This window comes from Pavona decussata, unplaced genomic scaffold (genome assembly GCF_977016875.1).
Source record: "Pavona decussata unplaced genomic scaffold, jaPavDecu1.1 SCAFFOLD_602, whole genome shotgun sequence".
Classification (NCBI taxonomy): Eukaryota; Metazoa; Cnidaria; class Anthozoa; order Scleractinia; family Agariciidae; genus Pavona; species Pavona decussata.
The window spans coordinates 1162465-1189682 of NW_028145860.1; the positions used below are offsets into that span (position 1 = coordinate 1162465).

Consider the following 27218-nt stretch of genomic DNA (forward strand, 5'->3'; position numbering starts at 1 on the left):
GGACCTGGAACCCAGGTTTCTATTTTGATCCCAGGTATGCTCGGCCCGGTTGATTAATTTTGCCGATTCGCAAGAACAAAAGAAATGTGACGTCACACTTCCTCCCGAACTGATTAGAAGCTTCTCTTAAAAAACAATCAGAGTTTGAATAACAAAACAAAAGGGTCTTTTTTCTGTTCTACTTTCTTGGTAGTTGGTATAGCAGGTTTTCTTCAGCAGAAAATTAGAGACTTTGTACAGGTGGGAATCCTGTGCCACTAATTTCACTTGTTGTTCGCATTTATCTTTTACATTGTTGTACACATTGTATCACAAGGGCGCCATTAAGGGGTAGTAAAGGTATTTGATTTTCATAATGATTTGCGTGAACTATTTTTATTTGCCAAAAGTAGTTTTATAAAAATAAAGAAGAAAAACAAATAAATGTCCATAAATGATGGTCAAAAAAGTACAAGTAGAAAGTTGCAAGAAAAAATATATCTTAATGTAGAAATTCTATGCCACTTTCCTTGATATAAAATTGTAAATTTTTGTTGCTTGGCGGGTATGTCCTACAAACCGAATATAAGAAATCCACTCCATTTTGCCTACTTTTCCTGTCAAATTCATAGCGAAAATTAACTAATCTTTGCCAAGTCTGGCACAAATATTCACGACGTGTTGTCTTTTCTGCAGATCCAAATATTAACTGTTTTGTAAGAATCAGTACTACATGGTATTGCTGTGCATATCTCGTTACAGTGTCAACAATCTTTCTCTGGTTGGCTTCCTGATGACTCAGACTCTCTCCACCACTAAATCTATCAACCCAGTAAAATGCACTTAAACTGTCAATCATGAAGACACCCACTTCAGGTTTTGCAACTAACAGATTTTCCAGTGATAAGACTGTTGCTAGAAACTGAATGCTACTGTTGCATTGTACAATAAATAAACGGCTGAGGCAAGTTCTGATGAAGTTTTCATAATCACTATACTTCTCAGGATAACATAAGTGGTGTTGCTCAGAACTGTTATCCAAGTGGCTTGCTTTGTTGTTCATGTGTGACACGGTACCAGCTTGGGTCTCCTTTATTGCATTCAAAATCCTGTGTTCCATAATTGTTACCAGCCGAAGAAGCTGGAAATGGTAATCTGTGTCCACAAGTATCACTCCAACAGATCGGCCATTCAGCTTCAGATCTTTCCACGATTTTGGAAGAATGCAATTAGCTATTAAATGGAGAAGCATTTCAGTCTTTCCGCTTCCTTCCTGGCCACTGAACTCCACAACATTTCCTGGTTGAATGCCATTTGGTATGTCAGCAAAGAGACTGGTGTCCAGGCCATCTAAGGACTGCTTTCCTCCTAATCGCACAAAGAGCTGGAAGGGTAGAATTTGGAAATGAAGGATGGTTAACTAGTGTGACTGTAGGGCACCCCAAAAGGCGATAAAATTTGTTACTTCCTGCAACTCCGTATGTACTGTACTCGTCTGAGTAAAGTCAGTTTAACATGTCTAAACTGGTTTGACAGTGAAATCCAACAAAGAAAAATGGCCTGGCTGAGATTAAACAACTCTTATAAACATAAATGGACAATACCGGCTTTGCAATGGTATTTACAACAACCAAAATTGAATTCAAAAGAATAGACCAGTGATGTTTTCCATTTTTTTTTTTTTCAGTTGTTGTTGTTTTTTTTTAGGGGACTGATTCTAGATAACTCCACCAAGCAATAAAAAGTTAACCTTAACGACTATTTCAAAATTTCTGCACAGAATCTGTTGATATATCGGCTCTTTTTGTAAAGACCGACCTATACAAAAGACAAGCATTACCTGAGCAGCAGATTCAGCCGCCATGTTGGCTGGAAATATCCTGGGAGACTGGACTTGACCGGAAATGAGATATAACCGGAAGTGACCTAAAAGGAAAGATTTACGACCCGAAGGTCTTATGGGAGACATTTCAGAAAAATCAAACATGGCGACCAAACCGGTAATTTGGTCATTTTACTCATTTTATTTATTTTTTGGACTATTTCATGCAGGTAAGGATGTTTTTAATTTCCAAAGAACTGATTGTATTATAGATTTAAGTCATGTTTAGTTCAACTGACTTCCTTGTCTTCGATGTGTGTTGCAAAATTATCAAAATTTTACTTATCAAAATTAGTCTCACGACCAATTTGTCATTTGTCAAGGTATGTAAACTCAGCTCTTGGATTTGTTTGGATCTTTTGTGGTTTTTAAAGTTTCAGTAAACCAATAATCACGAAGCCACTGTTTACTGCCCACACTACATGTGAAAAAAAAGAAAACACAGTATTTCAACATTTGAATTTTGTGGTTGGTAGATAAAAGTTATACTTCACCTTGCAACAGCATCTCTTTGCGACCCTTTACTACTTCCATTTTTTCTTTCTTTTATAGTTACTGGAGATAAGATTTCCCAGAAAATCTATCAAGACTTAACTGGTATAATGCCTTGTGTCATTCTCACAAATGCAACAGATCAAATTGGATGTACTTGTAAGTGCCTCTGAATTAATACTGGGCTGATTTAGCAACAGAATGGGAACATCGTTTGAGGACGCAAGAGCATGCGGAATAGTCTGGATACAAGTCTATTTCGACTATCTTATGGGTTTTCTTGATACACGCGCCATTGTCAACTGACATTCCTGTTCTGTCGCTAAATTAGCCTACTTAAGCATTTGAAACTGTTTATAGCACATGAGCATGAGACGAGGCCTCAGGTGCTCAAATAATGGATAACATTGTCTAGTGGATAAATCACTATCCAAAAGAAAAAAAATAATTGCTTAATTACCCTCTCCCCGAAAGGGGCTTTTCAGGGACAATGAAACAAACGGGAAGAAACAAATATTTCAAATACAACATAACATGGTTAAGACTCCCAGCTGACAGGAGGCGTACCATCTGGCTATTTACAAGCGCGGCCGAGGAGTTGAACTCGGGGCTACCAAGAAACAACTCCAAATAGTGGTCAGAACGGGACTTGAACGCGGGACCTCCAGATTTCAAGTCCGGTGCCCTAACTACTCAACCATGCTGCCTCCCTAATGCTCCCTACCCTAACTAACTAAAACATCTTATCTGCTGAATAGCAATCAAATTGCTAGATGAAGTTATCCACTCTTTAAGACACTGGGACCACAGTTTTAATTCAGCTCATGCGCTGTGCAGTCATTGGTCCAGAGCTCAACTGGAAACCATCTCTCTTATGCTGTGGTTGGTTTCTGTTCTCAATGTTCCATAAGAAAATGACATATTGTGGTATAAAGGCTTCTTTCAAACAGGATCTTGGTAGACTGGGATGCCCAAAAAAATGTTCTGCGCACCTAAATATTTTGCGATAACACTAACATCTTGGCTTTTGGCCTTGTGGGCTTCTTGAAATTTTTGTCAGGCAGCAGTCTCGGGTATTACCACTGGCCTCCCAGAGCCCATTATAGTCTGTTCTGTGGTTTATATTATAGACACCATCTCAGTCACTTTTTTTGCAAATGTAACTTGTGCAATCTCCTCTCAGTGACTTTGTGTTTCTCAACCTTGTAAACCTTTTTTTTAAACTTAAGCAGTCACTTGCAAGACAGATTTATTTCAGTTGTTTGAGGTGCTTCAAGCTCTTTCAATTTCAAATAAGGTAGTCATGTTGAACATTAATATTTTGTGAACTCGTTCTGGTAGATAAATTAAAAATGTGACTCCATGCAGTAGCCCTTTCACATAAGCGTATTACTACACTTTAGGAAGTACCCTCTCGCCGCCCCCTTCCTTGGGGATTTTGCTAGTCCCATATGTAGTTTACTGGTGCCTTGTCAGTTGACATGACTACAATCATGGACGAAACTTGTTAAGAAAAGTGTGAATCTTGTGAATATATCTCAATCTTCCTATTAGAAAACACTGCCTGTAGACTAGCAAACCTTCACCCCCCCCCCCCCCCCGTCCTTCCTCCCTCACCCCCCTTCCCCCCTCACACAATGTTGCTTTAAAGGCAGGATGATGACCCAGACAGTTTTGTCCATAATCGTGGTTTACACTTTCTACATTAAAGTTACAGGATTAGACTTTTGAGGCTTTGAATTTATGCATCACAGCATAAATGTATTCACAGAGTAAATCAAATGTTATTTCTGTTGTTGCACTACCAATAATAGTTTGTTTTCATATCTTACTTTCACAGCCGGTATAAATGGTGACATTGGAATACTTCATTATGTTCAAAATATAAGCGACGTTGAGTGGATATTAGAAAAAGGAAAACACAAACCTTATGTTCCACTGTTCAGATCAGACCAGTTTGACCTGTAAGTATCAACAGAAACTGTAGCACTCTATGAGATGGTGTTAAGGTGATTCCGTTGAATTGCATTGCACATCCTTGCTGCGCATAATTTTTCGCGTCATTTAGCGCGCGCACAACATTACGGGATTTCCTTGAGGTTAAGCTCGGCAGGAAAATAAATGGTCCTTTTCTTCTAAACGAGCACGGCGACCCCCATTTTTTAATGCATCAATTTAAATGTCATACGGTTGACCACTATATATCGCGATTTAAAGAAAAGTTTAATACTCTACTTTGAGATATTTTTATTTGAATGCTTTAAAAAGCACGTATTTAGGTAGTGCTGCTTACGTGCACACGCAGCAAAATCTTTAATTTCCTTCATAATCTTAATTCCAGTTCTATGAAAATAGTTTGTTGTGTAAGATTAAAGTAAATTTTGTTGAACTGATTCGATATTTTAATGCAAGAAATTAATATTTCTAGAAATGATAGTTCCCTTTTCTGATTACTAGCGTTCCTAATATAAACCTCGTGGGTCATCTATTTACTATAATAGCCATCCAGGTTGCACAAAAACGAGCACGGTGACCCCATTTTTTATTGCATTTTTGTAATGCTCATAACATAGTCATGAACTGGACCAAGTCTTAGACAATTTTAAATACTCCTTCTTTTTCAGCCGAATCACCTTAATGTGAAACCCATTTTTTGCCACCAAAATTGAAATCTGCTCTTTATAATTCATGGGAGAGAAAAAAAACTTCGAAAGATCACCAATGAATGGTCATTTCATTCCAGAATGACTGGTGTTCATCTTGTTAATGGTACATTTAATTGGCCATATTCTGGAATATGGAAAAGTCCTGAGAGATAACTTTAATATTTTTTCTCATTGACACACAAAAATTCAAGAAATGATTTGTGCCTCAGTAATTCTAAAGTTTTTATTTAAATGGGATTTGAGTTGATCATTCTGAACATTGTTGCAACTGCAAAGTGTTATAATAAATTGAAGTTTGCCTTTGCCTCATTTTTTTTCTCAGGAAATTACTTAGACCACTTATAGACAACAAGAAGATCAGTGGAGCACTAGTAATAGCTGTCCCATCAGGAAAATATAGATACACCCCAGAAAAAGGTAACTCAGTTATAAAATTATGAGTAAGTTAACCTTTTGCTTTCTTGAATAGGTAGCTCTGGCATGCTTCATAACCTATGAAAGGCAGCAAACATCTTATCCTATAATGTTCATCGTAAATGTTTATTACTACTACAGTCACCTCTCACCTAAATCGGCCTTGCAAACACCTCGCTATTATGGACACCTTGATAACACGGACAGCGGCTAAATCCCCGGCAAAAATAGAGTACAGACATTTGACTAAATTCCTGCTATTAGGGACTGTCACTAAGAAAGACACTAACTTGTGGTCCTGAGAGTGTCCACAGTAAAAGGAGTTGACTGTAACATGGCCTGCAGACTGTTTTAGTGGGTTTTCTTATGGGCTGCCAAAGACATGGGACCGGCTGGGCACGGCACCAGGAATAGGGAACAAGACACCATATCAAGACTAGTCTCAGCTTCCTTCTTTGATGATGATGATGATGATGATGATGAATTTATGTAGTGCTTACAAAAACCATTCTCATAAGTGGCCAGCTCCAGTTATGGACACCTTTTTCGCGTTCCGAGGGTGTCCGCTTATGAGAACTTCCACTGTAGTAGTATAAAAATATCAGGAGAATGGTAGGGAGAAGAACAAAAAGATTGATGCCATACATGTAAAAACTAACTGCGTGGTTTATACTTCTTGCAGTGTCCTCTCCTGATTATGAATGTCCCAATGATCATTTTGGTAAGTAAAACCATCAACAGAGCTGCAGTTTAATTTGCACTTGCTTACATTTAAATGATTTTGTGCAAAAGGGACTTATTACTCTTCTGGCCAAAAAAAAAAAAAAAAAATAGAAAAAGAACACTCCAGACTTGCCCTATTGTAGCCTACACTACAGATTTGACAATTTGTGATGCTTCTTTTCAGTCATGAAACAAGAAATATGAGTGGTAGGAACCGACGTTTCGGTGCATCTTGCGCCATTATCAAGGTTTCATAATTAATGATAAAGAGCGGTTTGTAAAAAGGTAAAGTTGAAGCGAATTTGCATAACATAGCGGCAAGCTAATTACTTAAATACTTTAGCACGAAGAGAATCGGACTGCACATTCAAACAAACCGCTCTTTATCATTAATTATGTAACCTTGATAATGGCGCAAGATTCACCGAAACGTCGGTTCCTATCACTCATATTTCTTGTTTCATGTATTTCTACATCATTTCTTTTTCTTTTCAGTCATGGAACAAACTTCATATTAAGAAGGAGTGGGCGATGAAAAGTGGATATATGAATAATTATTTTAACATTGAAATACATGTGTTAGATAGATAAAGGTGTTGGAGTAGTTTTGTCCTCTGTTTTTTTTTTTTTTTTTTTTAGTTACAAACATGTAGTACACAGGACTGTTAAAGGCTCTTGTTGCTTAATCTCAATGTTCTTTTCTGTTCCTTTTTAGGTGCGTACAAAGGTGACTCCAAATACGGAAACTGCAAAAAAGTAAAGTGGAACAAGGGAGTAAGTGGTCATTAATTTGTGCAGTTAAATTTTATCTTCAAGTTTCTGTCATTATCAATGCTCTTTCCACCAGTAGGCACAAAGGTTAAGAGTCAATAAATCAATAATTAATCAACAATTTTACTAAGTGTCATATCTTTGGGCTAAACATAAGTCTTGCAATCCAGGACACTGAAATAATGGTAGCAAAAAATAACAGATATCTGGGTATAATAATTATTTAAAAAGCCTTGTGCAATACATGAATTTTAAAAATATATTAGGTAACAGGTAAAATAAATTGATGTAAAACCAAGTTTTTGCAATAATTTTTATTGCTGCAACATAAATGTTAGACATGCCCCTGAAAACTTTCCTTAACTCTCTGTGAATTGGACCTTGATTTCAAGAATAATAAAACGTATTAAGTTCAAATGAACACTACTTATCGAGTGGTATGTCTTGTTGTGCTGTTTATTATGCTGCACAAGGTGGTTTTAACTTTTGAGTTCATGGTTGAAAGCCTAAATGTGACCATTCAAATGGAAGCTACTGAGCAGTATGTCCATGTAGTGCTGTTTGCCATACTGTACAGGGTGCTTCTATTAGGTGTAACGTTTGTGTCTGTGGATGAAATCCTAAAGTATGACCATTCAAGTGAAAGCTACTGAGCAGTACTTTCCTGTGGTGCTGTGTATTATGTTGTACAAGGTGATTCTAACTTTTGAGTCTGTGGAAGAAATCTTAAAGTGTGACCACTCAGAGAGCAGTACTCTCCTGTGATGCTGTTTATTGTGTTGCACAAGGTGATTCTAACTTTTGAGTCTGTGGAAGAAATCCTAAAGTATGACCATTCAAGTGAAAGCTACTGAGCAGTACTTTTCTGTGGTGCTGTTTTTTTATGTTGTACAAGGTGGTTCTAAATTTTGAGTCTGTGTATGAAATTGTTAAGTCTGACTAGTCACACAAAATACCATCAACAAGCAGTACTATTTGCTTGGTGCTCTTAGAAGCTACAGGGTTAACATTGTGCTTGATTTTATTCTTGCAGGGAAATGCCATGTCATTTATGTACTACGATATCCCCATGTTTGCTTTGAACAATGAGAAAGAAGTAGATGCCCTTGTTGAGGTACAAATACCAAACAGTGAAGAACATTCTATTTTATTACTTGCAGCGTACTGTGCAGAAACTTGCCATCAGTAGTATTTGGTATCTTGGGAAGTCTACCCCTTGTTTACACTTGTTTTTCATGTTATACCCCAGCTCCTGATACCCTGCGAGCAGACGCCCTTCAATCTTCCTAGATAAGTCCCTTCCTCTTCCCGACTTATCTAGGAAGTTCAAAGGACCTCTACTTGCGGTGTGTGTAAGCTCCTCACTGTCCTCAATATAATTAATTTTTAGCAGTGGTAGAATCTGGGATCATTTTGAAAAAAAAAAGGACAATCACATTTTGTCTATGGTAATCATTACCTTTTCCTCCTGGGCCCAGTTTATGAAAATCCGATTAATGCTAATCCCTGATTAAAATTTGATCTGAGGTTTTTTTCTCACTTGTTAAAAATGTTTTTAAAACCTAATTTTTTAAGCTAAAGGTAAAAGAAAAGTCGAAGTTAAAACTGAATGGCAAAAATGTTTTAGAAAAATGATTATTGATTGATAACTGAACTCAAATAAAAGTTCGCGTTAACCAAGGATTTGGCTTAATCAGGGTTTGAACAACTGGGCCCAGTTGTTCAAAGCCCGATTAAGCTAATCCTGGATTAACATGAACTATGAATTGAGTTTAATTACAAAGCAATAAAGATTCTTCCAAAAGATTTTTGCCCCTCAGTTTTAGCGTAGACTTTTCTTTACCTTTAGCTTGAAATTAGCCTTTAAAACCACTTTTGGAGCGCAAGATGAAAACCTTGATTAACTTTTAATCATAGATTAGCGTTAATCGGCTTTCCAACAACCGGGCCCTGAGCTGTGGTGAATGGTCTCTTTTTAATTACACTTTGTTCCTTGCAATTGCAGTGTTATTGGAAACATAACAGTCAGGAACAACCTGACTATCCACTGTGCGGTGTGCAGCTGAAGGATTTTATGTACGCTGCCAAAGATACTCCAACATGCATGAGGAAAACTCATATGCCAAAAGTAACAGACAGTAAGTTAATCCTGACAAATTATTATCAGTGGTACGTTGATGTGTCAATGTGCGTCACTGAAATGCTGTGCATTGGATCAAAAATTTGCACATTGGTTACCTGAACATCTTAAAGTTTATGCTTTTTAATGTTCAGTTTCTGCTCCAGTCAAACTTTAGAACCACCTTGTACAGCATAATAAACAGCACCACAGGAAAGTACTGCTCAGTAGCTTTCATTTGAATGGTCATACTTCAGGATTTCATTCACAGACTCAAAAGTTAGAACTACCTTGTACAGCATAATAAATACCCTGGTCCCAGAGGTTTTTCTTGATTTTTCCCCTCGTGAGAGAGCCGCGAAGCAACGAACGCGAACATAATAAACAGCACCACGGGAAAGTTCTGCTCAGTAGCTTTCATTTGAATTGACAAACTTTATGGTTTCATCTAGCTACAGACTCAAAAGTTAGAACCACCTTGTACAGCATAATAAATAGTATCACAAGGAAGTAGTGAGTGCTCAGTAGCTTTCATCTGAATGGTTGTTTCATCCACAGACTCAAATGTTAGAAGTGTTAGTACAACACGTTAAACCACACCACAACATATGCTTTCATTTGAATGGTGACACTTACAAAGGAATTCTGTCACAGTCTCCAAAGTTAGAACCAAATTGCTTTCTCCAGGTGTTTTGACAATACAAAATTACAACTATATTATCAAATAAACGAAAACTTAACGACTAAACACACTTTTTCAAGTCTGAGCTCAACAAAACAAGTGCTCAACAAAAAAAACTCCTAATACAAATGATTAGAATATTAATTCAGTATTCAAATTCAGTAGTCTTTTGTTCGACTGTCTTAATGGATGACAAGTGTTTGTAGGAACACCAGGTTACTTGAAGGAAGAGGTTCAACAAGAGAACTCTTTTAGTGTCTTCTAGAATCTTCTATTTTGTCAATCTTGATACACTCATACCAAGAGGAATAATCCATATAAGTTGGGTAAATGGTCTTATGCAGACTTTTCTTCTATAGAGAATCCCCATGAAAACCAGAGAGGTCCTCTTGAGGAGATGAAATAAAAGAACCTCATTCAAGTTTCATTATTTTATTTTTAGGTGAGTTTTGTCAGCCTCTTGGAGACCAGAATGTTTGGGGAACCTTGTATCCCATAACAGATCCACTGAAAGAACCTGAGGTGGTGATGCTTGCTACCAAGGTACAAGGCATTAATTTTACACCATCACATGTTATTTTTTTCATGTCTGTATGTTTATGTAAGGGGTACCTCCGCAACAAATATCATGTGGGTTTCAAACTTAATAAAGTTGACACTGGTACAAAGTTTGATGTGCAAGGACACTGCAAGTCCTATTTGGGGTGAGCGCCAAAGCCGAAGCCATGAGTCATGTGCGCAAGCCGCACGGCTCATGGCTTTTCCACTCACCCCTCGATTATCATGCTTGCTCAGCTTTTTGCATTATTCCCTGCACAGTGTTCCAGATAACGTTCAAAATCAGAGAGTCAATGAAGAATTTGAGGGGTCAATAGCTCTGGTTCTCTCTAAATTTTCTTAAGTTTGCCATTCATTTTGTCGGGTCACAAAGCTAAGCTTCTCGGGTTTTTGACCTGAGACCCCTCTCTTATCTGGAACACTGCCGGCAGATTTTTGAGAAAAAGAGAGACTGGTCACAGTCTATGCAGAAAATGGAATCATTGTGGAGAAATTGCAATTAATAATATTGCTCTTTTTATAGTTGGATTCCAGTTCATTTTTCCACGACTTATCACCAGGAGTGGATAATGACGGCACAGGGATCATCGTGGCATTAGCTGCAGCTAAGGTGCTAGGGGAATTGAAAAGAAATGTAAGTCAGCATTATTGTCATAGTTATGCCTTGTGCAGTCTGCCATTTGCCTGTGTTAATTATGCTAATTTATGTAGTAGTTCCTTTTTTACATAGGCATTTTATGCTAGGGACTTTGAAAAGAAATGCAAGTCAGCGCCATTGTCATACCTGTAGTTATGCCATGTACAGACTACAGTCATACTTTTAACTGGCCATTTGCCTATGTTTTAAAATTATGCTAATATTTGTAGTTACTTTTTTACGTATTTTGTGTATGCAAATGTCTGGTTGTTTATTTAAAAAAAATTGTGAGCACTAGTTGGTTTACATGATTATGTGTCTTTCAGGGATCAGTTGCAGCACCCAAGAACCCTATCATGTTTACGTTTTTCCAAGGGGTGAGTTGATAAATTTAGAGAAACACTAGTCAAATTTTCCAGCCTGTCTGACAGTCTATGTCACGCATAACCAGTATTTCCAAGAATGAAATGAACATTCAAATTCCTCTTTGTAATGTCTGGCATTTGAATGGAATCCTAAAGATTTCTCTGGATATCTCTCAGAAAAAAGATGCAATAATTCTAAAAAGCTTTAAATTATAGCACAATTTATGGCATTTTCTGTCAAAATTGAAGCTCAATTATCTCAATTAATATTCATTTGTGCTAGGGTGATCCACTGAGAGTCAAAACTGACTCTGCTATTGAGAAAAGACATGGCAGACTAAACTAGTACAATTTTATTACAATCTATTATATGACAAATATTATTGTACAAAAGAGTCTGAAATAAAAAAATAGAATTCTGTTAGTATGATTGTAAGATTATAATAAGCAGACCATCTCGAGATGCACTGAAGGTGTTGTAGGTCAAAATGAATCCAAGTTAAAATGATTTCAACCTAGGTTGATTTGTATTTTCCTTTGTTAAGGTTGGGTAATTTACATCTGAAACAAAGGAAAATACAAATCAACCGAGGTTGAAATCATTTTAACCTGGGATTCATTTTAACCTACAACATATGCACAGTCACAACAGGTGCCACTGTCCTTAATACAAAATTAAAAATTATACCTCAAGGGTGGTTTGTTACTTTTTACTTAAAGGAAAGCTGGGATTACATTGGTTCATCAAGAATGGTTTATGACATGGAACACGATGATTTTCCCAGAGATGCTCAATCATGGAAGGTAATGGGTTTTTTCTGTTGCTCAGTTCAATAGAGAATTGTTAAGTCAAAAATTAATTTAGTCAAAAATCATTTACTTGTAGGTTTATAATTTCTCTGACTTACTACAGAATTGACCAGGCAGCAGAAGGAAACTTTTACCATTGTTCCCCACTTATTTTTGGTTGTGTGTTTTTGGCCAACAGAACTCTCAAAAGTTTGTGACCCAATATGATTGCTACTTTTCTATGTATACTTCTAGAAAATTTATAAACTTAAAGTTGCCACAGGTTATGGCTCAAAATGAAAGCCATAAAATTAAAAAGGTACAAAGATTTCACACCAACAATTTGAATTTCATGTTGTAGACCACTAAACTTTGTTTCTTTGTTAATTAGGTTGGAGACCATAAGAATATAATGTTCAAGATGAAGACTGAAAATATCAAGTACTTCATAGAGCTTAATCAAGTTGGGCTCATAGAGGATGGTGGTCCCGTGTGGGCCCATTCTGACCCAGTCTCCATGGGTATGGGCAGCACTGGCAACCAGGTACTGTAAGGTTCTGAAGGGGTGCCCTTTACTTCTGATCTCACCCACCTGCAGCCTGCACCATAGACTGATTCAACTGCCATTAGTACTGTCTCGGAAATAGTGCCTGAATCCTTGTTCTTAATGAGACCACCAATGAAGGAGCTCGAAATACCAGAATTCTCTTTCGAAATTCCTTTCAATCTAATTGGCTATAACCAGACCAATTGAACAATGACCTTGTGCAATTTAGGTCAATCACATAGCGTACCCAGATCCTGGTAAGCCATTGGTGGTCTAGAACAAAGATTTTGGTCCCAATTCATAGATGGTATTTACCAGCGGTTGATTCTCTCTGCGGCTTAGGCTAAACCAGCTGTAATCCCCCCCCCCCCCCCCCCTTTCCTCTCCACCTGCGCATTGTAAACATAATTTTATTGTGCACTACTCTTACTCTCCTGATGTCTTTCAAGTGCTTTCTTTTAGCTCCTACCCTCTTCTCTTGCCCAGTTCTTGCAACCCTTCCTCCTGGAGTCTCGCTTCCTTGCCGCCTCCCTTCCCCCCCCCCCCCCTACGTCCTCCTTTCTGTGTACAGATGTAAACTGTCAAATGACTCCAGATCTTAAGGACAATTTACAAGATATCTTTCCAGGATGTTTTTTTCTGTTGTGAGAACAAGGTTGACAGTTCATTATGGTATTCCAGATTTGATTTTGAGGGAATAAAGAAGAACTACTAATATGTATTTCACATTTTCGTCCCCAAATTTTTGTTTTACAGGTTAATAATATCTTTAAAACACTTCAAGAAGCAGGATCTAATTACAAGCTGGATGTCGAGAAGCCTTCCAGTGGAGCTCCTCTGCCATTGCCACCAGCTTCATTCCAGAGATTCTTGAGATCCAATAGAAAAATCCCTGGAATTGTTCTTACAGACCACAGTGATCAATATACAAACAAGTAAGGAATGTTAAGTCTAAATTGACAAACCTAGTTGCTTACTGGCTTGAATTTAGCTTTAGTTTCTGTAGCATGAATAAACCACAAGTATTGCATGCACCTTTTCCGTGGATGAAATGCTAAGATATCTCTGGGTTACCGCACCCCACCCCCCACACCTCAGGTTTTTCTAAGTGTTATTTCCTTGATTTAGCTCTCGCTGTCAAGTATCATGAATAGTCAATTAACACTAGCCCAACCCAGCAGTTAATAATAATTACTATTATACTGGGTCGGGTAAAATATTGTAATCTACTCCATATATACTGTACTTGTTCATGTGAAGTGAATTCCAAGAATGCATATATTCCAGAAAATACCCCCCTCCCACCCCCATTTTGAAAGTCATTGGAAATTCTGAGGGGAAGGGGTGTGTCAAGGGCCAAAGTTTTTACAAGAAAGTGCAAATTGGAATTTCCAGAGAAGTGAGATTGGGGGTTGGGGGTTCCAAACCAAAGAACATTTCACTGTTACTCTCATCAATCACAAGGATGCATAGAGGTATGACTGCAGGCAATACATGTCCTTATTGGAGTATGGGTGCTTATTACATGGTGGCACTTGTTGGGAAAAGATTGCTCGATCAAATTATCACATAGCCTTTCCTGCTGTTCTTCAAGGATTTCACTATGCACGATAAATAAATTGCAGTAGATCAGTTGCTGGCCAATGTTTTTAACCCTTTAGCCGTAACAGTGATCAGCATCAAATTTCTCCTTGTAATATCAATGCTTATTTACAGTGTAACTCCTGAGGTCATGAGAATTAAGGATAGAATCACCCAAGGTGAATTTTCCCGATATTTTAATAACTTCTCCCTAGTACTAAAGTATGGGTACAAGATAGGAGAATTTGTTCTTTGATATTAGGGGTTAAAGAGTTAATCAAATACCTGCTTTTCAGATTTTACAATAGTCATTTTGATGATCTCTACCAAGTGGGAGGAATGTTTCCCAAGGAGAATGACACAGTTTACCTTTTAACAAACTTTACAAAGGTAAGCTCTCAAAACTAGAAGTATAGTTTAGGAGGGAATAATGATAATGATAATGATAATGATAATGATAATGATAACAAGCAAACCAATATAGTGTTTAACTTCCTGGGAGATTTCAACATCACCCTTAAGAAAGAACTCTCTGATCTAGCCCACAAGAAAGATGTCACTAAAGTACTAACCAACTGTCAGAAGTGGATTATATCACATCACAGAGCTGCGAATTCACCAAAAAATTCTACAGTTTAAGACAATGAAACACACATTTTTTTTCCCAGTCCAGGAACTGTTGCCTAGACACTGTCGGCAGCAGGTTTCGGAACAAATTGTAAACTGAAAAGTTATTCAACAAAATTGGCATAATAATAATAAATTTATAATAATTATTGATAATGTGAATAATAATAAATTGATAATTATTAGAATGAAATATTTCTGAAGTGGCAATATCCTTAGCAATCACAGTATCTTTATTAATAAAATTAGAAGTTAAGAAAATGTTAAAAACAAGGAGATACAGAAAGTACAAAAGACATAATTAAAAGAAGTTATAAAAATGCATTTTGTTAAAAACAGGACACAGAGGAGTTACACACCACAAACAGATGATAACTATTTATGTACATTATGCCTCATAAGCACATATCGAACAATAAGCTGCTAATAAATGGACTCCATGAAATAAAACAGCATTCAAGTCACCCTTGGTAATCAGTCTGATATGTTGTATATTCTTGGAAAAATTAGTTTTTGAAAACTGTAAAATTTACAAAGAACATATGACTCTTTCTTCTCCCAGAAACTTGCTAAGATAACAGCCACAGTAGCTACAGCTCTATACCAGTTGGCCAATGATGGACAGCCCCCGAGATATGAGATCAAAGTAGACAATGACACTGAAGCAGTCGTGAGTATCTGCTTATACTGAAAATAAGTTACACATACATTAATATTTTTATAGTTCATTTTTTTTGTTTGGTGGGTTCCAGTGAGCGGGTGGAATTTGAGTCAATCCATGCAAAAAAGATTTCTTCAAAGGGGTGCATCGCTTAATAGATAAAGGAACCTGATGTCACTATGGTCATTGAAGCAATTTCAGGTAGCAGTTTGGTGTAAAGCATGCCCCATTTTGCTCTTCTTTTCCCTTTTGTTTTCAGGGGTGGGGGGAGAGGGTATCCAGGAAAAATGGAACTCTGAGGGAGGGGCAAGTGAAAATGAATTTGGATCGACAACATTCCAACCCCCCTCCCTCCCCCTCCTCCTCCCCCCTACAGGTATACAGTATAAGAAATGAACAGTTACAGCAGAACATTTTAGCTGATGTTCAGTCCTATAGGCCTTTGTTACACAGGACCATGTTGAGTCTTAGAGAAATTTGCACGGCAAGCATCGCCCAGACGCAAATTCAGTGCGAGGCTTGCCATGCAAAAACAAAGCTTTTTATTCTCCTGAGACTCAACATGGTCACCAAGTGACAAAGGTCTATTTCCCCAGCAAAATGGTGTAAAATGGACACGTCTGTTGCCCATTCATCCAGACCACCACCATCATCCTCATCGTACTTACTTTTATCAATAAATAGTATGGTGGGAAGATAAAAATTCATGTCGTAAAGTAATGAGAATGATCTTTGTCTTTTTCACAGATTGGGCACCTGGCGTACTGCCTTTTCATTCGCTCCAACTGTCCTCTTTATAGTGAGGTGTTTACTAAAAAAGACTGGAAGAAATGGAAGAAATGTAAGCATTGATTGGCTGACTTTTGCTTTTACACTATTTGTACTTCATGGCCCATTAGAGAAATAATGTTTATTGCTCAATTGTTTTGTTTTTGTCTTTGTGTGTGCTTTTGTTTTTCTTGTTTGTTTGTTTGTTTGTTTGTTTGTTTGTTTGTTTGTTTACCAAACAACTTAGTTGGTTCAATAAAGCTTTCAATAAGAGGTTCTTTTGAAGGTTTACAAACAGCTTAGTACATGACCTTATGATTGGCACACATGAGCCACAAAAAAGTCTAGTACACATACAAACATAATAAATACAACCAAATTCGTTGACCAGACACAACAGGTAACACAAAACGATAAAATTAAGTCACTTTGTTAGTGGTCTGTGGCAAAAGCAAGGTATAGAATTCACTGGGTTCTCTTTGCAGATGAAATACCGTTTCAACGTTATGTTGGTGTAAATGGGACAGGCAACTTTCTTACTACAACGATTTCCCAGCTTCTGCTCTATTTTACTGGTCTCCACTGGTCTCCAAAGAGTGAAAAATGTTCTTCCTCTGAGGTGGGTTGGATTGTTACTTATTAAAGGTACAAGTTGCCATCATTTTTTTTCTGTACATTGGATTAGGGAGGGGGAGTATCAGTTTTACATCTGCATCTACATTTATTTTATAGTCAGTAAAATCCATGAGACGTCACAACAACTATATATTAAAACTAAAATAAAACTGAAACGTTACCACAAAGTTAAACTGATTAACAGCTATTGTAAGCACCACTTAAAAATCCCTAGATAATTACTTCCAACTATGTACATCGCAAGGAAGGCTATTCCATCCTCTGATCATTCTAAAAAAGGAAAAATGATAAATTTCCTTTGTAGTCGTGTCTTGAATAAATCGATATATATCTTTATGAATCTATAAATCTCTAAATTTATTGACACATATCCTCACAACATGGTTAGTTCCCACTTGAAAATAATCATTTGTTGGTAGTTTCTTATTTCTTATTCTGGTTTAATTTACACACATTCCACCCCTTGTTGTCTCCTCATCATTTATTACAGGGACAAGCAGGGATGACACAGTGGTGATAGCACTCACCTCCCACCAGTGTGGCCAGGGTTTGATTCCCGGACACAATGTTATATGTGGGTTGAGTTTGTTGTTGGTTCTCGTCCTTGCTCCAAGAGGTTTTTCTCCGGGTACTCTAGTTTTCCCCTCTCCTTAAAAACCGACATTTCCAAATTCTAATTCAAACTGGAAATAATCTTGAGGGCCACAGAGCTGTCAGTCATAACAGACTGTTAAGAGTCACCCTCATTTAACAAAGTTGATTTCTATTGATTATTCATTACAGGGTGTGGTTAAGAGGACAATGCAAGGAAAGGATCCAAAAAGTGATGGTATATGTGTGAGTGGTTCAGTGTATCTTTCGCCTGCCGTGTCACCAGCATTCTTGTTAGAAAAGTATGATTCAACTGAATACTCTACATGGGCTGAAAGCACGTAAGTTGGATGGTTGTTTTGTAAAATTCATCTTGGTACATAAATTCTGGACTGCATTTACTACGTTCCAGGGCATAATGCCAGCCACCATTCATGCCTCACAGCAGAGGCATGAGGCACCCCCTGGGTATAGCATAATTACTAGCCAATGAACCCTCCTCCAGTCCTCTTTCCAGTCAGTGAGTTTGAACCCAGCCTTGCCAGTACATTCCCTGCCTAGTGGAGCAGTATCATTTTTCTGTATTCTACTGTCTTATTGTGGCATGTAATTTTTACTTTTACATTTTGTTAGTGGTTGGTGTGTAGCCTAACCGGCTTTTACCGACCTAATTGAGATGATAATGATGATGATGATGATGATTAATTTTATCATTCTTTTTATGCTGTTTTAAATCTTTTTTTTTTTTTAAATCTCATTTTGATAGGTGGGGAGATGATCTTACAGTACGTCTCTTTCTTGTGGCAAACCCAAAACTTGAGGTATGCCTGGGTGACATTGCATTAAGTAATGTTTTGTTATGTTGCGTTAAACAATGTGTTGTTTGTGAAATTTCTGTTTTAAGGCTAATAAATTATTTACACATACCAATTCATTGGCCTGATTAGTAAGTTTAATATTGTATGGGCCAAATATTTACAAGTTAGAATTTGTTGGCCAATTTTTTTTTCTATTGATGTAGAGCTGGATGAAAATCGGCCTGATTCAAAAATCTGTCTACAGTGCTACCACAATTTGTTTTTAAAATATAAATCAGATTTCCATCACTCATTTTCTCTGTCAAATTGGACCAAATCAGCCCAATTAATTATTGTTGGTACATTGTATGTCAATTATCCCTGAGTATTCTCTTCATATTATAATTTGTAATAATTAAGGACGGTGCCTACTAATACCGAAGTATTTTTGTGTGGTTTATGACTATGCGGGAAAAGCAGATCTCAGCAAGGCCTATTGGAATCCAAAAAGAAAATTGGGGGTAACCATGCATTTTTCAGAGATAATTAAGCAATAATATCTCTAAAAAACGCCAAAATATAAACCAATGTATGGGATTTTTTCCTAAATTGAAGCTTAATTATCTCTGAAGAACGCATGGTTACCCCCAATTTTCTTTTAAAATATCAAAAGGATTTGGTAAGTTCTGCTTTCTCCATATAGTTTTAAACCGCGCAAAAATATTCCTGTATTAGTAGGCACCACCCATAGGAAACCCGAGCATCTCGCGATGCGCAGAACGTATGCGCAGTAACAATAGTAGGCACCGTCCTTAACTGTCTTGTTCTCAATTTTGTTTATCCTGAGTAAACAGTTGTAGCATTTTAAGATGCCCCCACTGGTCTGCCCATTATTTTGCAGAGAGACCATGGGGGGCACCAAGAAACGTCATCTGTTTACTCAGGCTAAATTTTGTTTGTTCTGTTTTTTTTTAGGGTGTGACTCTTGCTGCAGGATTAATCATTACCATCATCTCGTTTGGACTTGTTTTCTTCGTAAACAAAAAGGCTGACAAGCTCTTTACCCCAACTGACCCTCTCAGTGGAGACATCGATAGTTAATCATTGATCAATAACTAATTGCAAAATGGAAAAATCATTTCTGTGCATGTTTTACAGCAAATTCAGATATGCAAGTCATAAGAATCACTAAGCTGATCTCCTCAAAGAGGATATCCTGGTTTAAAATTAGTGTCTTCTTGATACAGCCATCCTTGGAGTGCCCAGGGCAGTTGGAAACTTTTGCCCATGAAAATCCCTTCCTGATTAGCTGCCCCTGGGCCTCTGAGGATGAGCGACAGCTTAAGGTGTATAGGGTTTTCAACAAAAGGACAGTCCTAGGAGGAAAAAGAACATACCTTTGAAAACTGTATAAGATCTGGGCATTTTACAACTAGTGCCTCATTCGTTGCATTGGTTTGAGAACTGGCTCATTTGTTCCAGCAATGACAAACAGTCAAGATGCTCTCTATAATTATTGAGCATTCTATATTCCCCTTCAGTATTATAAACCTAGAGGAACAATGTTCTGATATCAGTGGCTAAATATTTGAGCAGATGAATGTGTCTGTACCCCTTCCCCCTCCACCCACAGCTGGTGATCATGCCTTTCAGGCACCTGACAAGAATATAATTTAAGTTTAAAACATCCACCGTACCAAAAAAGGTGGCTCTGGTAAATTTACTCTTGATTCTTAGCATACAAAAACCCTAAAAAGTCACACAAAGACGCACAGAGAAGTTCTAAAAGTTTCAACCCTAACATACACAATGTTGTTAGTACCGGGACAAATTTCTCAAAAATTACATCTTTCAGTGTGCCTGTTGACTGTGTTGGGGTTTGTAAGGTATTGAGGTAAAATGTACAGCCACCATCTTTGTTATACACCTGTATCTGATCATAGTATGCTTCCAATGCTGTGGAGATCACTCATGATATCCCTCACTATTTTAGGGAAGATCTTTTAAATTAATGATTATTTTGTATTACTGTGTCATATTTTGCTATTTAAAGATTTAAAACAGTATGTTCTACCTTGATCCTAGCTCTGTCAATTCTTGCCTCTCAGAGTAAGATAGGGGTGGGACAAAAAGGATTCTGAGAGAGACTGAAGTTACCTGAGAATCACATTGAGAAAAACAGTCATCATTTTCACCCATTTGTAAATAGAACTTTGCAGTATATTTAATATTTTTTTTGGTCCCAATTGAATATGTTTTGATTAACTTTGCATTGAAGAGAAGTTATTATAATAATGATGCTTTTTGCTTGGTTAAACTTTTGCTCATCTTTTCTAAAGTGTGCTAAGCACACTACATGTAGGTTATCACAGCTGTAGTAAAGTTAAACCAATGCAATCACTGCTGGCCAATCACAGCGAACATATAAAGTGGAATCATACTTTATTTTCCTTTTATTTGCTCAGCCATTTCCTATTTGTGAAGCCCAAACTAAGAGTAATAATATTATTATTGCTACACAAGAGTGGTGTAAAATTTTGACCTGATCGCAGTTTAAATGCCATTGAATTCTCCAATCAGAACTCAAAACCAAAAACACACAAATGTGAGAAAAACTGCCTGATTATTGTAAATGAAGATTAGGTTAACTTAAATTTGCTCTGATTGCTTGAAAAAACTATAAAATTCAAATTCTGCAGATTTTGTAAACTTCTACGTTCAATTTTTTTTTTTTTTTTTTCAATTTTTGTGGCCTTTTTTTAGGGGTAATTACTTTAGGGAATGTAAGACTTTTGGGTATCAAAAACCTGTACAGGCCGATTCATCAGTGTAGTGGTAATTTCATAACAAGAATACATTAAAAAGGTAACATTTATAGTTTTTGAAGAAATATGTTCTAGTTTGTCCCATTGTACAGTTTCAGAAAATATCTATACTCCCCCCACAGAAGGTTTTTTGTTTTGCACCTCCCTTCTCCCAGAAAATTCCACTTAAGCTTTATACATTGCTTCTAAAATTTTGACTTTTAAGACCTCCCTCCCCTAGGAATTTTCGATGACCTTCCTTGGGGTGGGTATGGACTTTTTCTGGAACTGTACATTCTCTATATGTTCATTGTAAATGTTCAGTGCAAAAAGCAATATTTGGGAATAATAGATACCACATTCTATACACCAGAATACCTTAAAGACAGATTCAACAGGTCTGGAAAGCAGTTGGCAGATTAAACGTTCAAGAAAAACTGACAACAGTTTTGATTTTTGAAAACATGTTTCGGCAGTTCTTCTGTCGTCTTCAGTGTAAGTCTAAACATACTGAAGATGACAGGAGAGCTGTCAAAACCTGTCTTCAAAAATCAAAGCTGTTGTTATTTTTCTTAGAAGTCAAGAGATAATGAAAACAATGGACTCTTATTCCAGCTGGCCTCAGTTGTTCAAAGAGCAGATAACTTTATCCAGTGGATAAGTTGCTATCCAGCGGATAAAATGTACTCCAACAAAAACTGTTGGCAAGTTTTTCACACAATCCCATAGTTAAATCAGACAAACGCTTCTACTTTATACCCACATTACAAGGCTATAGGGAAATTCTTGCACACATTTTATCTACCGCATAGCGACCTATCCAGTGGATAAAATTATCTGCTCTTTGAACAACTGGGGCCTGGAATGAGGGGAAGTTGTATTTAACTCTTGAATGCTCTTTTTTAATATTTTGGTACACACCATATGATATCCGTTATTCCTCATTGTTTTTTGTACATAATGCAAATAGCATTTCAGGTCACTTTACTTTCAGAAATGCTACAGTATATGAAAAAGACCCAAAGATATTTCTTCTGTCGTGCTTTGAGCCTAAACTTAATTTGGTGGCATACGTACAGCAGAAGTTGCTTTTTTTGTTATGTTACTAAAGATAAATTTTTAATAAAATCTACAAAATACTAGATTTATTGGATGTCTTATAATCTCACAGGGAACTCTGAGTATTTAACCAAAAAAGTACAAAGCATCATAATATTTTTGTAAAATATTGGTCAAGAAGCAAACAGAAACAAAGAAAAGGACTGATCAATAGCTCTCATTTCAAGTCTATTCCAGAAAATATCTCTCGCTTCCGCCCCCAGCTGGGAATTCCAGTTTATCATCTTTCTTTGCATCCAAAATTTTGAGACCTCCCCCAACCCCACCCCATCCATAGCGAGGTTGAATTACGAAGTGGTCACAAACGGACTCTTATATGACGCAACCCCTAGAATCCAACATGGCAGTCAACCCTTCGATACGTCCTTCAAAACATTAGCACCTTTTGCTTATCAACATGGCGTTGGTGGCTGGAATGGGCGTTGGAGTGTTATTACTACTCATTTTTTGGACGCTAGGTATTATAGGGTGCGTGGCGCTATCAAGGGCCGAAGGACCGCTGAAGTAAGAACAAACTTTCTGAGAATTTGACAATCACTGTATTCCCGGGGTAGTCAATCGCTAAAAATTGATATCGGAAAATCATTCGATAAATCGATATCTATCGATAAATTGAACTTAAACGATATCGATTTTATCGGTCAATCGATAAAATTCGATACTCACACGCCTTAATGTTATCGATTTTATCGGATTCATCGATGTTTATTGAATCGATAAAAATTATTCTGTTTCCGTTGAGGGAGCGTTTGATTGTGACTCTTAACATGTAGATTTCAAAAGCGGCAATGAAATAATTTGTTGTCAAGCACTGTACAAGAGACTAAAGAGACTGCATTATGATTTTCTTCGTAGATGATTTTCTTCGTAAATTATTTTTCCATTTCCGGCTTCTTCTTCGGTTCTTCTAGGTTGTCGTCTTAATGTCTGGGTCAATTCCAAAAGCGATCATCCCCCCCCCGGGCAAACCCCCGGGCATTTGACTTTTTTAAAAATGCCTGATCAAATTCCCCTCTATATGGGCCGATTTCTAGGTCAAATGCCCCACTGGTTGGGGCTGAAAAGCCATCGTGTTGGTTTTTTTTTTGTATTCGCTAGCTCTGTTTATATAAAAATCAACGAAATTCATACATTAATAAATTTAAAACAATTCATTATTAAAGATAATGCATAACATCACATATGAAACACAACTAACAGAGAGTTTAGCGATATATGTACCGATACTCGCTTTTCTTTTATATTAAATGTACATGAAGTTTGCTAATACGTGTGATAACAAGAACAATGATAAAAAACACTATGTTATGAAACCTAGACATGCCAACAAGTCGAGCTTCGAACGCCGAGCAAAGGGAGAACGAAGCTTGAGGGAACTTGGACATACCACTGAAAATGAGAAGCGAAGGGCAATATGTAACCCCGTTATGCCAAAAACAATCTCAGATATATTTGTTGGAACGCTTTTCTATGGTAGTATTAAATGGCTTACTACATTAAAAACTGTTTGACGCAAAATATACGCGTCAATTCTGGCTGTGAATAAAGCATTCCGACAATTTATGCAACCGCTGACCAGCATTTTTTCGACGGGTCAAATGCCCGATGGGTCGGGTTTCTATTCGCGTCAAATGCCCCACTATGTGGAGCCGAACAGGGGTCAAATGCCCGGGGGTTGCCCGGGGGGGGGATGATCGCGCTTGGAATTGACTGATACATAATTGTCTCTTTTGCCTTTGTTCCGTTGGTTTGAAACCACGTTTTAACCTATGAAATATGGGGAACAAGAACTGATCAATGTAAGGAATGATTCATAAGTATTTGCATGACTAGCCTCCAAGAGCTTGTCACGTGATTAGCCTCCTACGCAGCGCAGATGTTCTTAGGGCTTGTCACGCGTTTCTCCCCCACGTGGGGGAGAGACGCGTGATGGGCCCTGCAAACGTCTGAGTAGGAGGCTATCACGCAATCAGAACATTGAAACTTAGTTGGTTCAAACGAAGTATTTGAAAGTCGATGAAGCATAATATTACAGTTTTGTTCATGTTCAAGTGGTATTACATGTAAAAGCACATGTATGGGATGACAATAAATATTATTATCGTTAGTTTTTAGTCTCTTTCACCAGCTATTGCTTTTTATTTAACATTTAGATTACGAGCCCGAGGGCCTCTAGATGATTTGTTTATATCTTTACTCAAAAAATCACGAAAATCTGTCCCTTTAAAGACTGGGTGAAAGAGCAACGAGCGTGCGATTGTGTTACATTAGCAAATAAATAAAACAGTGGAATAATCAACCAGGGATCAAATACAACGCACCCTGAGTAATACTAAATGTTTGTAGAAAAGATGAAGCAATTTTTATCGCTTAACGATCAGGAAAGTTGTTATCAGTGTCTCTGCGAGTTCTTTAATATCTTTCGGTAGTTCCGTTTCGAAAATTGGAACGATAATTCAGTTTCGATAAATTCGATATTTATCGATAAAATCGATAGCCCTGATTCAAAAATCAATTATTATTGATTACTCACAACGAAATCTTTTATCGATTTTTATCGAATTTCGAAAAAATTAATCGATTTTTATCGATTGTTATCGAATCCTATCGATTATTGATATTATCGATTGACTACCCCGGGCTGTATTGAGTTACGTTGAACCTAAGACTGGCTTGCATAACAGATCGTTCACTAGATTAATGATAACTATTTTCTTTACTTCGTAACGCAGAAATGCAGTGGTTGGAATATTCTTCCTGCTTGTTCTCCTTACACTGGCTTTGATATTTTGGCCAAGAAAAACCAAGGAGGAGGAACTTGAAGGATCCTTAGCTAAAAAGGTATGTAAAAGCTACTGGAGACATTGCACTGTAACCTCCCCTCCCAGGCTTGATCGTGCAAATATAACATCTACATCGACATTAGGAAAGAGCTTGCCCTCTATGTAAGCCTTTTTGTCTGGGCAGCAGTGGATCTTAAAACAGCTGATATGATCCAGCTCACAGACCAGTCTACATAGTATGACAAAACTTGACAATTCCTCACACATGCTTAGGCAAGAATTAATCAGGGGATTTTCTAAAAACTTGGGTATGCACTTGCCATGCTCTGCAGACTGGCTCACAGATGCCCCTCTTGAAAGCCTCAAGAGGTTGCAGTCAGAGTTGACTTGTGTTAAAAATTATGTAACAAATACTGGCTGCAACCGGCAACCTTTAAGTGCCAGCATGTGGCTGGTTCACTGAGTCTTCAAATGGGGCTGCTTGAATGAAAATACAAAGTAGCCAAGTGAAGGTTTTCTTAAATGCTACAAAAAAGGAAGAAACACAGAAGAAGGAAAATCACAGTGTGCCCATTGTTGAGAAGCGAAGTAATATTATTAACTTTGTAATTTCTTTGTTCAACAGATTGAAGTCGATGAACTGATTATTCCAAAGACAGTACTATTTGTGTTTCTTTGTATTTTTGCTGTGGTTGCATTTGTTTTCCTTGTACTCCACTGGATGGAGCCGGTCTATTCTCCAGCCCTTACCTCCAGGAAAACATATACCTTCTAAAGAACTTGTCATCACTTCTGACGAAGTTTAGACCCACAGTCAACATCAAATGTGTGAGCTTCTTAACCAAGGGCCCAATCATATGAGGATCTGCTGTAACCTCCAGGAAAACCTGAGCTTTCTAAACAGTGTGAGGTTCTCATGATGGAATCATCACTATGAACATCCAATCGTGGATCAAGACAGTGTTGAAAGTGGAATTATTTGGCCCCTTTTAGGTCAAGTAACCATGAAATTAGAGCTTCTTAAAGCAAGCCATGGGATATTTTGTGTCACAGATATCAGAAAAGACACAGACTGCCATGAAAACCAAAGAAGCAATCAATTATTAATGAAGCAATGATGTATCCTGAGAGTGAGTGGGTCATATCCCAGCTGCTACTGATACACAACAATGGTCAGGTGACTGTTGGAATACAGCCAGTGTCAGTTTTGTGGATTGGTGTATCAAGACTAGCCTGCAGGCAGATTCCTATTTCTTTTGCTTCATGCAGAAAGAAGAGCTTCTTTTCAATGTCCGCGTGCAGATTATATCGAGACCAACACAGTACTATTTTAGTTGTGTTCAAAGTTGAAATTTCTTTGGGCGCTGATATTTACGGGGGAAGCTTAGACGTGTTGGGACTACTGTCGCTTTCACCAATGATATTAGACAAGAACAACATATTGAAATGCTGAAAATTGTGAAATTCTCTTCTGACTTACCAGGATGAGAACTAAGGATTGTTATTATCCTAGACTACAAACTAATCAGCCTCAATATAGTTTGTAAGTAAGCAGTGTATTGACAGTATCCATGCAGTGGCTCTTAATCTGTTACTAACCAAAAAACTATACTAAATAAATGAATTATTCACAATTAACTCAAATGTATAAAATAATATTAATACTACGTAAAATTACAATGTTATCGTGATATACCAGTTATTTTTGCTTTAGATACATGTACAACTGTTACTCTGATCTTTAATCCCCAACAAACATCAGTCTTCCCTTGTTTTGCTGGGCAAAACAAGTTTTCCCTCTCACAGTGCCTCTTTTCTACTTCTATATAATTTATTATCCCTAATAATTATAATTGAGCTTGCAGCAATATTGAACTGAGTTTTGAGTTTATGGTAAATTGGCAAAACACTCAAAGGTGTGGACCACGAGGTGTACAAATTATCTAGTAAATTTTTTTACAGGAATTGTTCTTCATTTAATCCTTTGAGCGCGAACAGTGATCAGCATTACTGAATTACTGAACTTTATTTAACATGGAAAAAACTGCGCTAAAAGCTATATGGTTTAGTTCAAAAACTGCACCAGCTAGTTTACAAGAGTGCTACAATAAAAATGAATAAATAAGTAAAATAAAATAAAATGGATGCTACATCATTGTAGTATTGATTCGTTTGCTAAAAGTTTTCTAAAAGTTTTAAAATCAGATGACTCTCTAACAGCATCAGG

General features: G+C 37.2%; 3 protein-coding genes across 3 annotated transcripts; 2 read left to right on the forward strand and 1 right to left on the reverse strand.

The window, feature by feature from the left end:
• Positions 1–99: 99 nt before the first annotated feature.
• On the reverse strand, positions 100–1966 carry LOC146449260 (DNA repair protein XRCC2-like). Its single transcript, XM_085101510.1, has 2 exons — positions 1820–1966; positions 100–1363 (listed from the first exon to the last, which is right to left on the reverse strand). Exons 1-2 carry the CDS (start codon positions 1964–1966, stop codon positions 482–484), a joined length of 1029 nt encoding a protein of 342 aa, XP_084957636.1. The 3' UTR covers positions 100–481.
• On the forward strand, positions 1934–22233 carry LOC146449261 (nicastrin-like). The gene is made up of 21 exons (XM_085101494.1): positions 1934–2031; positions 2414–2512; positions 4194–4317; positions 5342–5436; positions 6116–6154; positions 6872–6930; positions 7961–8041; positions 8933–9065; positions 10171–10271; positions 10810–10920; positions 11250–11300; positions 12009–12092; positions 12469–12621; positions 13381–13559; positions 14502–14595; positions 15395–15502; positions 16241–16334; positions 16747–16880; positions 17681–17829; positions 18255–18309; positions 19261–22233. The coding sequence occupies exons 1-21, from the start codon at positions 1938–1940 to the stop codon at positions 19384–19386; spliced, it is 2163 nt and encodes a 720-aa protein (XP_084957620.1). The 5' UTR covers positions 1934–1937; the 3' UTR covers positions 19387–22233.
• A 258-nt stretch (positions 22234–22491) lies between these two features.
• Positions 22492–26729, forward strand: LOC146449262 (transmembrane protein 218-like). The gene is made up of 3 exons (XM_085101528.1): positions 22492–22712; positions 24941–25049; positions 25617–26729. Exons 1-3 carry the CDS (start codon positions 22606–22608, stop codon positions 25764–25766), a joined length of 366 nt encoding a protein of 121 aa, XP_084957654.1. The 5' UTR covers positions 22492–22605; the 3' UTR covers positions 25767–26729.
• The last annotated feature ends 489 nt before the right edge of the window (positions 26730–27218 follow it).

Excerpts from the sequence above, each read along its gene's own strand:
- LOC146449261 (XM_085101494.1), top strand. The coding sequence starts at position 1,938 with ATGGGAGACATTTCAGAAAAATCAAACATGGCGACCAAACCGGTAATT. Across the intron at positions 6,155-6,871 it reads ATGTCCCAATGATCATTTTG|GTGCGTACAAAGGTGACTCC; the intron begins GTAAGTAAAACC and ends GTTCCTTTTTAG. Across the intron at positions 13,560-14,501 it reads AGTGATCAATATACAAACAA|ATTTTACAATAGTCATTTTG; the intron begins GTAAGGAATGTT and ends CCTGCTTTTCAG.
- LOC146449260 (XM_085101510.1), bottom strand. The coding sequence starts at position 1,966 with ATGTTTGATTTTTCTGAAATGTCTCCCATAAGACCTTCGGGTCGTAAA. Across the intron at positions 1,364-1,819 it reads CGGCTGAATCTGCTGCTCAG|CTCTTTGTGCGATTAGGAGG; the intron begins GTAATGCTTGTC and ends CTACCCTTCCAG.
- LOC146449262 (XM_085101528.1), top strand. The coding sequence starts at position 22,606 with ATGGCGTTGGTGGCTGGAATGGGCGTTGGAGTGTTATTACTACTCATT. Across the intron at positions 22,713-24,940 it reads AGGGCCGAAGGACCGCTGAA|AAATGCAGTGGTTGGAATAT; the intron begins GTAAGAACAAAC and ends TTCGTAACGCAG. Across the intron at positions 25,050-25,616 it reads AAGGATCCTTAGCTAAAAAG|ATTGAAGTCGATGAACTGAT; the intron begins GTATGTAAAAGC and ends TTTGTTCAACAG.